General features: G+C 49.1%; 1 protein-coding gene across 1 annotated transcript in view; it reads left to right on the forward strand.

Moving 5' to 3' along the window:
- sorbs1 (sorbin and SH3 domain containing 1) overlaps positions 1 to 12,087 on the forward strand; it is an 86,839-nt gene that overhangs the window by 56,153 nt on the left and 18,599 nt on the right. The window contains exons 16-17 of the mRNA XM_083775366.1: positions 841 to 1,022; positions 7,753 to 7,823. Coding sequence (XP_083631492.1) covers positions 841 to 1,022; positions 7,753 to 7,823 — 253 coding nt within the window. The remainder of the gene's footprint in view (positions 1 to 840; positions 1,023 to 7,752; positions 7,824 to 12,087) is intronic.

Here is a 12,087-nt window from a genome sequence, read left to right on the forward strand (position 1 = left end):
CTCGGATCCTTGTGTGCAAGTCCTGTGCAGTATTGATTCAAACTATTGAATGTAACTATACTAAACGCTGGCCTTCTGTTGCCTATAAAGTTTGGCCTTTCTGCTGCCAGCAGTGTTCCAAAGAGCTCTATGAAAGGGATTATTGTTGAGGAGGTGAATATATCTGTAAATTGGCCCATGGATGCTTGTAAAAGTGTGACTTGGCAAAATGCAGAGGAAGCAACAGAAAAGAAGGAAAAAAAACAACAACAACAAAAATATTTTTTTTTACATATTTTTTTGAAGTTTTGTTTTTCGCCTATATTTATGGCGATGCTAGAATGTGTGTGTGGGTTAATGAGCTCAGCCTGTCTGCACAAATAGAGGAGCAGAATGGGTTAATGAGCTCAGCCTGTCTGCACAAATAGAGGAGCAGAATGCCAAGCACGTCAGGCGGCATGCAGAGCAGAGCATAAACCTCAGAGTTGTACAGGTGCATCCATTTGGAAAACAGTCGGGGAATATTTTTAGCAATCTCTCACATCGGAATGTCAAAATAAGGGTAGGAGTCCATTCTTACACAGTGTAACAGTTGGTCCATTGGACACATTCTTGTGTTTTAAAAGCACCATTATTTTCGTCCCAGCATAGTTTGTCTCCCTTAAATCTGTAGTGTGCTTCATAGGTTCATTACGTCAGGACGTATCCAATGAAAGCCACATGGGCAGCGCGCACTACTGTTTCCAAAAGGGGGTGCCTCTGTTCCTCCAATAAATGCATTTCATGCAAACTTATCCAGATAAACGTGACCGTTTACATTTCCAGCAGTAATTGTGTATGTTTTGTCTCTCTCCCTCCCAGCTCCTCGTGTACGTCAGGAGGACACAGCGAGGTGGAGACGGACCGGGGGTCGCCCAACAGCGAGCCCGGGGCTCCTGACAACGACCGCCATGTTTACAAGAGCGTGCTGGAGGGTGGAGACATCCCCCTGCAGGGTCTACGGGCGCTCAACAACAAGCGGCACGGGAGCACGTCCTCCAAAGGTAGCTTTACAAAACATGCCACACATGTTCCTGGGGTTCGTGTACATGCATGCGTACGTGCGTGCGTGCGTGCGTTGCGTTGCGTGCGTTGCGTTGCGTGCGTTGCGTTGCGTGCGTGCGTGCGTGCGTGCGTGCGTGCGTGCGTGCGTTGCGTTGCGTGCGTTGCGTTGCGTGCGTGCGTACGTGCGTGCGTGCGTGCGTTGTGTGCGTGCGTGCGTGCGTTGCGTTGCGTGCGTTGCGTTGCGTGCGTTGCGTTGCGTGCGTGCGTGCGTGCGCCATTTAACCACTGAGACACAGAGCCAATGTGTTGCAGACAGCAGCGCTAAGCGGTTAACCTGTCAGGGATACACATGTGTTTCCTTTTAACTTTTTACGTTGGAATCCACACATTCTCTTCGCTCCAGGTTATCATGGCAATGAGCCAATCATCTCGCAGCATTCATTCCCTGCACTGCACTTTTATTTTTCCTTTCCTTTCCCCCCCCCCCCCCCCCCCCACCCCACCATGGAACGCTGTGCTGGCCATCTGCTTTAGGATAAGTCATGGAAGGAGTGAGGCTCTCTTTTTGTTTTTAGGTCAATGGAAGCTAACTTTGGGGATCTCCCCCCTTACCCCCCCCCCCCCCCCCCCTCCCCTCTCTTGTGCTTCACTTGTGAGCAGGCAGCCATTAGGCCAGCTTTAGGGCGAGGCCTTAGAGCCAGGGACGGATGAGGAGGGAAAGGGAGAGAGAGAGCCTGACCAGACACTGGGTGAGATAAACAGAAGAGGGTGGGAATTCATGAGGAAGTCAGCTGTCACTGTGAGGTCAGAGCCTGGAATGCCAGAGCTGCACATGACCAGATAGAGGAATACTGAGGAGGGGGAGGGGGAGGAGGAGAAAGGGAGGGGACATGTCTTGCGCAACAGGCAATGTTGTCCCCAATGCCTGTCATCCCAAACCGAGAAGTCACGCTTGCTCCAAAGTCAAGCATGTCAGAGAGCTTGTGTTTTAAATGCAAGCTCTCTGACATGTAAACACGTAAATGCTGAACGTAGATAATCCTAACTTATTATTCTAGTATTTTATAGTAGCTGAAGGGGCTTTCATTTAGGAAACGAAGAGAAGTGATGGCTGATGTTTTAGCTTCGTGCTTCTAAACGCTCGACTAAAACCCTCAGCTCATCAAGTAGTTTAGAAACTGCCGTCGCAGGATTCCGAGCTGCGAGGCTTGAGCGAAGTCATCTGACGGGCCACGCTCCCTCCTCATTTAGGCCTATATCTCCACCTCCATGCGTATAGACTGAGTGGCCGTGCGTTCGACAGGCACACGGTGTCGAAAAGCACAAAGAAAAGTAACCTTCATCGTGTGTGTCTCTGCCTCGTGAAACCAACAGTTCCTGAGGTATGTGGCCCCATAGGTCAGGAGCCTATCTCCTGTTTCCGTAGCATGAGGCAGCTTGACGTATGCCGCATGGGACTTACCCCCCCGATCCAGCACGTGTGTGCCAAGCAGGGGAAGGCATCGGGTCCCCCATTTTTATAGTCTTCGGTGTGACTCGGGCCAGGAATTGATTCCCCCGACCTCCCTGTTAACCACAAGGCCACGGAGCCGGTCTCTGCCTTCTGCCTATGAAAATAAATCAATACAGCAATAACAGTATACGGCTTTCTGTGTGTCTCAAGGAAACTAAACTTCCCTGAGAGCGAACGAACAGGGTTTAGCCTCACTCTGGATGCCAGAAGCAGATGTTTGGGTATCAACATCACCTTCTCTGTGCTCCACGTGCGTGCTTTGTCTCTGTCAGAGACAGAGAGATTAGTCACGCTTCAGCAGAACTCTCACAGGGTGAGAAAGGGATGTTTTTCTTTTCCTCATTCCGTCTGCGGTGCGCCCTTATGAGGAACTGTTAGCTACGTTGAAGTGTCAAGTAATGCAGCTTATGAGGAACTGTTAGCTAGACCGATGCCCCCCTACGTTGAAGAGTCACGTACTGCAGAACACATTCATAACTACAGCAGACAGATTGGAGGACAGATCAGCAGAGACAGTATACCGTACAGTTCTGTTGAGAGAGCACAGTGGAATATTACAGAGAGGAGCATAATGTGGCGTTATTATGTGATATGAAATCAATCAAAGTGTGAATATCTAGGACTATAATAGTCATGAGCAGGCAGATGATCTGCACACGTGGTTTTGAGTTCACACAGTAAGGCCTTTCCTTTGAATGCTTTTGTTGTTATAAATATCTACTGATATTACAGTGAGACACGTGCACGTGCAGGATATCCTTTACCTTTGTTTTATGTTGGTTTTTTTTGTTTTTTTTGATTTTTACATAACTTCCAGCATCGCATAGCTTTCCATTGGCATAATATTCTCGTATTATCCTTTGTGTTGTTTCACTATGTATGTTGCTGCTTACAGTGATCTCGACTAAAAAGTATAAACCATTATATTTACATAATACTTGGTATTTAGCTCCATCTTTAACAGAGCCTTATTATACTTCATATTACACAGCTGTGCCACGCTATTAATATGACATCATTTTGATGACTTGATGTGTTTAAAATGCATCAAGTCTGCTTCCTCTTCTCATCAGTTCTGGACGGTTTACTTCAGAAATGTGCCTGACACTGTGTTTTAGTGTGTATGTGTGTGTGACCCTGTGACCATTGTAACCTAATATGTTGTTTATTCTGTTGTCCTGCATGCTTGCCAGTGGATTATAAAGGTGGGAATGGCTATATAATTTCACCCTGCTCCTCTGTAAATAGTCGCGTCGCTGCCAGTAATGCAATAGGTAACCAGTGTCAGAATAAGAAGGCCCTGTCCGCTGCCAAAGCCTGCATACCCCAAATCCTCCCTTCTAAGTTCAAGCCCAAGCTTCTGCCCCCCAGTGGCGAGAGTCAGGAGTGCAGTAGGACTAGGTCTGAGCGAAACCCCAAGGCCCACAGCTGTGAGGACCTGTACACCAGGACATGTGGCTCTGTGGACTGTGCCGGGGGCGGGGCGGAGGACAGTCCCTCCCACGCCATGACGACGGGCGGCCCGGGGGGTTGTGACTCCTCCTCCTCCTCCTCCCCGGCGCCCCGGAGGAGCGTGTCGGAGTTCTCCAGCCTGTACCGGACCATGCACCACATCCAGAGGCCCGGCGGCTCGCTGGGCTCCTCCCCCACGGGCAGCGTGCGCAACCTGGCGTCTCTCTTCGAGAAGGCCCGGGGGGTCGACGGCGGCGGGGGCGAACGCTCTGACGACGGGAGCGTTCCGCCGCGGGACTCCGTGTCGTCGCGGGTCAGCGAGTTCGAGATGATCATCCAGCGGTCGTCCAGCCCGCTGCCCACCCGCTGCTCCTCGCTGCCCACCCTGCACGACTCTGGACAGGGGGGGGACGGGCCCTCGGGCCCGCCGCACAGCCCCACGCCACACCTCTACATGGCCTCGGCCGTGTCCGCGGAGTCCCTGCTGGTCACCGCCGACCCCGACCCTCTGGGGGACGCCCCCCGAGGCGGGGCGCCCCGGGAGGAGGCCTCGTCGTCGGGCAACGGAGCCACGGAGGAGGCCGCGTCCTGGGAGCGGACGGGGTCCCCCTCGGGGACTAGGACGGGGTCCCCCTCGGGGCAGACGGGGTCCCCCTCGGGGCAGACGGGGTCTCCCTCGGGACAGACGGGGTCCCTCTCGGGGACTAGGACGGGGTCCCTCTCGGGGACTAGGACGGGGTCCCCCTTGGGGCAGACGGGGTCTCCCTCGGGACAGACGGGGTCTCCCTCGGGACAGACGGGGTCCCCCTCGGGGACTAGGACGGAGAATAGGACGGAGGACAACTCCCCAGGGATCCCCAGGACAACGCCGAGCACCAGTGCGTCAGAGAGCCCCACAACAAATCCAGCCACGCCTTCCCTTCCACAGCACGGCCACCACCACCACCACCTGAACCACCACCTCCACCTCAAACCCAGCAAGTGTAAAGGCTCCTGCCCCGCGTCCTACACGCGCTTCACCACCATCCTGAGGCACGAGCGGCAGCAGGCCACCACCGCGGCCACGCAGCCTCCGGAGAAGAAGGCCTCGCCGCCCTCGGTAAGCGCCCTCCCCGGGAACCGCTTCCTCATGGGCCCGGCGCCCTTCCGGCTACGCAAGTCCCTGCAGTCCCAGCAGCAGCAGGCGCCGCGCAGGACCTCAATAACGGCCACCAGGGCCCTGATGGCCGCCGGGAGCCCTCGTCTCGGCGTGGCCTCCCCCGAGCGGAGGCCTTCCGTCCCCCGGCGCCTCTCCTCCCTGGAGGTTCTGGAGAGGCTGCAGAGCAACGGGGAGGGAGGCCCCGCCGCCGCGGAGCGCCTGACTAACGGGGAGGGCTTCATGGACGCCAACGGAAACCTCCTGCACCCCAACATGGCCGCTTACCGCAGAGGTGGCTATCTCCTTTCTCTCTCCACCCCCGTCACCACCCTCTTCCTCTGTCCCGCACCTATACATGCGTGCCCCCCCCCCCCCCCTCCCCCATCTCTGTGGTCCCTTCATTTTTTCGTTTTCTCGACTCTTCGTCTTCACTTTTTTTCCGTTTTTTTCTTTTTTTGTGTCCCTCTTGGTGCCACAACCTGACGCTGAAAGCTTCCATCTCTGGTCTGTGTGGTGTGTTAGAGCCTGAAGCTGAAACCTTCCATCTCTGGTCTGTGTGGTGTGTTAGAGCCTGAAGCTGAAACCTTCCATCTCTGGTCTGTGTGGTGTGTTAGAGCCTGAAGCTGAAACCTTCCATCTCTGGTCTGTGTGGTGTGTTTAGAGCCTGAGGCTGAAACCTTCCATCTCTGGTCTGTGTGGTGTGTTAGAAGCTCAGTCTCAGCTCTAAGTGTGGTGTTTTTTTTTGGCACCATCTTCCATTTCATGGTGAATGAGTCAAGGTCTTGCGCCCCCCTCCCCCCCCCCCCCCCCCCCAGACACCCATCACAAACCTTCAGTGACTTTAGTGGGAACTCAAAGGCAGCTTTTGGTAATGTATATTCGTGTCCTCTGGTGACATCAGATTTGAGGTGCATGCAAGAACGCCCCAAGGGGCCACATAAGCATTACTCGCCACCCGACCCATTCTGACCTGAGATCAGATTCTATAAATGTCTTCTATACATCCTGACAGTTTTCTGAAAAAGCTATGTTTCTATGTCAGTCGTTCTTTGATTTTTTTCAGACCTACAAGCTCGTAGCGCGCCACCGAGTGGCGCGCTACGAGCTTGTAGATCTGCTATTTTTTCAATAGCTAAAGCATAGCATAATGCTAACACCAAAAAAGGGGTTCCCGCCCAGAATGGGTTAAAATGGTTGATTTGTACTAGAATTATGATTGGAGGTTGCATAAAAGTGTTATTATTATAACCCTAAAGTATATCAAAGACTTCAACTGCAGCTCTATAAGGTCACAGCGTCACAGACCTGTAACATTATGCTATAAGGTTACAGCGTCACAGACCTGTAACATTATGGTATTACTATAAGGTTACAGCGTCACAGACCTGTAACATTATGGTATTACTATAAGGCTACAGCGTCACAGACCTGTAACATTATGGTATTACTATAAGGTTACAGCGTCACAGACCTGTAACATTATGGTATTACTATAAGGTTACAGCGTCACAGACCTGTAACATTATGGTATTGCATCTTTTTTTGGCGAATCTTATAATGTTTATGGCGGTCACTCCAAGTAGCATTGCATACATGTCTTCTCAAAGTGATGTATTACAGTGTCAGTATTATTTTGAATTTTTTGTTTTGTTTTTATTTCTACTGTCTGTGGGGGGGAGGGGGGGGGGGGGGGGAACTGTGTTCAACATCTACATCTTCCATTCTGTCACTACGATGAGGTCACTACGATCATTCTGTCACTACGATGAGGTTTTGGGGGTTTGTTCAAAGTCAAGAAAGATGTTTCCTGCTTCGGCTTCCTTTTAGATTAGCAGCTGGAGCATTGTTTTATCTCACACACACACACACACACACACACACACACACACACACACACACACACACACACACACACACACACACTGTAAGTACAGTATGTTGGCGGGTGACACATACAGCTCACAGAAAGAAAGCTGCTAGTTATGTATTTCTCAATACCCTTCCTTTGGGGGAATACAGTGAAATCATTCTACTGTTGAGGTTGGGGCGTAAACTAAATAGCACAGCCATGTACAGTCAGTACGTAGTCCACTGAGTGGAATGAACTCTAAACTGAGATGATGCTCTCTTTGGTCATAGTTTATAACGGTGAAACCATTTTGTCTTTTTGTGTCATTTCTGTCCGAGAAGAACAAAAATGTTGTGTTTCATTTTTTTGTTTCTTCTATTCATTTTCTCCTTTTCATTTTCTTTTTTTTCCATGCACATACATTCAATCACTCTGTGTTTTATTCCTATGTGCATGTGTGTGTGTGTGTGTGTGTGTGTGTGTGTGTGTGTGTGTGTGTGCATTTTGTTTTATTGTTCTCATTGGTGTTCTTCTTTTACTACACACATGATGTTTGGTCAAAGCATGAACAAAGGCCTATTTGATATATTCCTACATGTTGCTCTATTCACTGAAATCGAGGACTGTAACAGCACAATGTTTTCTTGTATAAATGCAATGGAGACGCTATAGTGCTTCACGGTATATATATCCTAACTATGGGTCAATGGAGACGCTAGTGCTTCAATGGAGACGCCAGTGCTTCACAGTATAACTAATGGTTCTGCTTCCTTCCAGACTCGGACTCGTCCCCCGCTCACGGGGAGAACCAGGATGATGTGCTGAGGAGACGTCATGGAGATAAAGAGGTAACTTCCTCTTCAAACCGCAAAAACAAACTTCCTTGTGGAGACGCTTAACCCATTTAGTCCCGAGGACGGTTCTACAAAGGCCTTCTAATTCCTGACAAAAACATGTTTCTGTGTCAGTCGTTTTCAAACATTTTCATGTCAAAGACCCCCAAAACTAGATGTGTTTGTCCGTCGACCCCCATCTGAAAAGATGTTGTTCCAGAGACCCCTCCAGAAGCAAAGATTTGAGTTAAAAACTTGCTCGTAAAGAATATATATTCAAAGATTTCAGGCACATTTTCACGAATTTTCAAAAATAGCAGACCTACAAGCTCGTATGAGCTTGTAGATCTGCTATTTTTCAATAGCTAAATTATAACAATGTTTAGAACACCAAAATGGGTTGAAAACATGTAAACGGTTATATATTGTCAATGACTTGCATGAGAGGGGGAGAGGTTGTGGAGTTAGTTTCTTTAGCAGACATTGTGAGGCCGGGTCCAATGGAGTTAGGTGGTTTTGTCCGAAGCACATTTTAAAACTTTCCATTGGTTCCATTTTTGTTTTTTTTATAACCAACACACAGACCTAAAGGGTGTTCAATAATAGCATTGATTTATGGAAAAGAATCAAAAGCCTGAAAAATTGAGTTCAATGTTAGATTAGTGTTGGTGTCTGAAGCCTTCCAACATCTCCCAGCAGGGACGGGCACACATAGACATCAAAGGGGGCTCCAGCCCCCTGCCCTTTTACCCCGTCTGTAAAACAACTGCCCTTTCCAGACCATGAACGCAGCATTTACTACATGGTGAAAGGAATGCACATGCCACTCCTTTCCTTTCCATGCCAGAAGGCAGCATTCAGGAGAATGGCTTTTCTTCCAAAGTTTCCTGAACTTGAACGCAGTATTTTGCGTTGAACAAATTTGTTTTGAAATACATGTCGTTACACACCGCATCTCCACTAGCTTAAAGAGTGCTGGGTTGTGCCCCGGAAATAGCTGATCTACAAGCTCTCAACGTGTCGCAGCGCGACGCGTTGTGAGCTTGTAGATCTGCTATTTTCGCTATTTCTTTTGGCCCAAAAGTGCCCTCTCTTACGGGATTTCAGCCCCTGCCCCCTCTAACACTCTCTGCACGTCCCTGTTTCCCAGCATACTCAAGGCTGTGATGTCAGGAGTCCAAACCTTGGTAAAGTTCACCCGAGCTATTTAGCTGTAGAAAGGGTTCCAGAGCGTTGCAATTAGAGCTAGTTTCAAAATATTTTAATTTACAATAAAACATTTATACAGGCTGATATCGTACCACATACAGTCATTACAGAAAGTACTGTACAATAATTAGCTACTTCATCCACTCATGCTTCTTCAATTCCATTCTGCTACTACCTTCTGTGTTTCTATGTAATTATATATAATAAAATAAGCAACTGATATTGTTGTCTAGATACTGTACGTCATAATACAATATGAAATTGTCCCATATCTGTTGCCCTATCGTTTAAACTCAATGTAATGTATACTCCTTTGCGTGTACCGTGTCGCTTGCCGAAAATATAACGGATCGGTTCTTGTCGGGAAGCGACAGTGTAAATTAGGCATTTGACATTAAAAGAATTATCATTGCGGGCTATGTTTCTAAAAAAAACTCTGATATTCAGATATTCATGCTTTATTATACATTCAAACGTGTTACATAAGTCTGTCGCATGAATAAAACAGTGGGGTAAAGAAAAGGAAGCCATATATCTTGGCAGGGGGTCGTCAGTGAGACAAACGAGACTCCCATTTCCTCCTCTGTTTCCCGAGACAAACGAGACTCCCATTTCCTCCTCTGTTTCCTGAGACAAACGAGACTCCCATTTCCTCCTCTGTTTCCTGAGACAAACGAGACTCCCATTTCCTCCTCTGTTTCCTGAGACAAACGAGACTCCCATTTCCTCCTCTGTTTCCTGAGACAAACGAGACTCCCATTTCCTCCTCTGTTTCCTGAGACAAACGAGACTCCCATTTCCTCCTCTGTTTCCCGAGACAAACGAGACTCCCATTTCCTCCTCTGTTTCCTGAGACAAACGAGACTCCCATTTCCTCCTCTGTTTCCTGAGACAAACGAGACTCCCATTTCCTCCTCTGTTTCCCGATAACAAACGAGACTCCCATTTCCTCCTCTGTTTCCTGAGACAAACGAGACTCCCATTTCCTCCTCTGTTTCCCGAGACAAACGAGACTCCCATTTCCTCCTCTGTTTCCTGAGACAAACGAGACTCCCATTTCCTCCTCTGTTTCCTGAGACAAACGAGACTCCCATTTCCTCCTCTGTTTCCAGAGACAAACGAGACTCCCATTTCCTCCGTCTGTTTCCCGAGACAAACGAGACTCCCATTTCCTCCTCTGTTTCTCGAGACAAACGAGACTCCCATTTCCTCCTCTGTTTCCCGAGACAAACGAGACTCCCATTTCCTCCTGTTTCCCGAGACAAACGAGACTCCCATTTCCTCCGTCTGTTTCCCGAGACAAACGAGACTCCCATTTCCTCCTCTGTTTCCCGAGACAAACGAGACTCCCATTTCCTCCTCTGTTTCCTGAGACAAACGAGACTCCCATTTCCTCCTCTGTTTCTCGAGACAAACGAGACTCCCATTTCCTCCTCTGTTTCCCGAGACAAACGAGACTCCCATTTCCTCCTCTGTTTCCTGAGACAAACGAGACTCCCATTTCCTCCTCTGTTTCCAGAGACAAACGAGACTCCCATTTCCTCCGTCTGTTTCCCGAGACAAACGAGACTCCCATTTCCTCCTCTGTTTCCCGAGACAAACAAGACTCCCATTTCCTCCTCTGTTTCTCGAGACAAACGAGACTCCCATTTCCTCCTCTGTTTCCCGAGACAAACGAGACTCCCATTTCCTCCTCTGTTTCCTGAGACAAACGAGACTCCCATTTCCTCCTCTGTTTCCCGATAACAAACGAGACTCCCATTTCCTCCTCTGTTTCCCGATAACAAACGAGACTCCCATTTCCTCCTCTGTTTCCCGAGACAAACGAGACTCCCATTTCCTCCTCTGTTTCCCGATAACAAACGAGACTCCCATTTCCTCCTCTGTTTCCCGATAACAAACGAGACTCCCATTTCCTCCTCTGTTTCCCGAGACAAACGAGACTCCCATTTCCTCCTCTGTTTCCCGAGACAAACGAGACTCCCATTTCCTCCTCTGTTTCCCGAGACAAACGAGACTCCCATTTCCTCTGTTTCCCGAGACAAACGAGACTCCCATTTCCTCCTCTGTTTCCCGAGACAAACGAGACTCCCATTTCCTCCTCTGTTTCCTGAGACAAACGAGACTCCCATTTCCTCCTCTGTTTCCTGAGACAAACGAGACTCCCATTTCCTCCTCTGTTTCCCGAGACAAACAAGACTCCCATTTCCTCCTCTGTTTCTCGAGACAAACGAGACTCCCATTTCCTCCTCTGTTTCCCGAGACAAACGAGACTCCCATTTCCTCCTCTGTTTCCTGAGACAAACGAGACTCCCATTTCCTCCTCTGTTTCCCGAGACAAACAAGACTCCCATTTCCTCCTCTCTTTCCAGAGACAAACGAGACTCCCATTTCCTCCTCTGTTTCCTGAGACAAACGAGACTCCCATTTCCTCCTCTGTTTCCCGAGACAAACGAGACTCCCATTTCCTCCTCTGTTTCCTGAGACAAACGAGACTCCCATTTCCTCCTCTGTTTCCCGAGACAAACGAGACTCCCATTTCCTCCTCTGTTTCCTGAGACAAACGAGACTCCCATTTCCTCCTCTGTTTCCCGAGACAAACGAGACTCCCATTTCCTCCTCTGTTTCCTGAGACAAACGAGACTCCCATTTCCTCCTCTGTTTCCCGAGACAAACAAGACTCCCATTTCCTCCTCTGTTTCCCGATAACAAACGAGACTCCCATTTCCTCCTCTGTTTCCTGAGACAAACGAGACTCCCATTTCCTCCTCTGTTTCCCGAGACAAACAAGACTCCCATTTCCTCCTCTCTTTCCAGAGACAAACGAGACTCCCATTTCCTCCTCTGTTTCCCGAGACAAACAAGACTCCCATTTCCTCCTCTGTTTCTCGAGACAAACGAGACTCCCATTTCCTCCTCTGTTTCCCGAGACAAACGAGACTCCCATTTCCTCCTCTGTTTCCTGAGACAAACGAGACTCCCATTTCCTCCTCTGTTTCCCGAGACAAACAAGACTCCCATTTCCTCCTCTCTTTCCAGAGACAAACGAGACTCCCATTTCCTCCTCTGT

The sequence above is a fragment of the Protomyctophum parallelum genome (assembly GCF_964188405.1).
Source record: "Protomyctophum parallelum genome assembly, chromosome: 10".
Taxonomy (NCBI): Eukaryota; Metazoa; Chordata; class Actinopteri; order Myctophiformes; family Myctophidae; genus Protomyctophum; species Protomyctophum parallelum.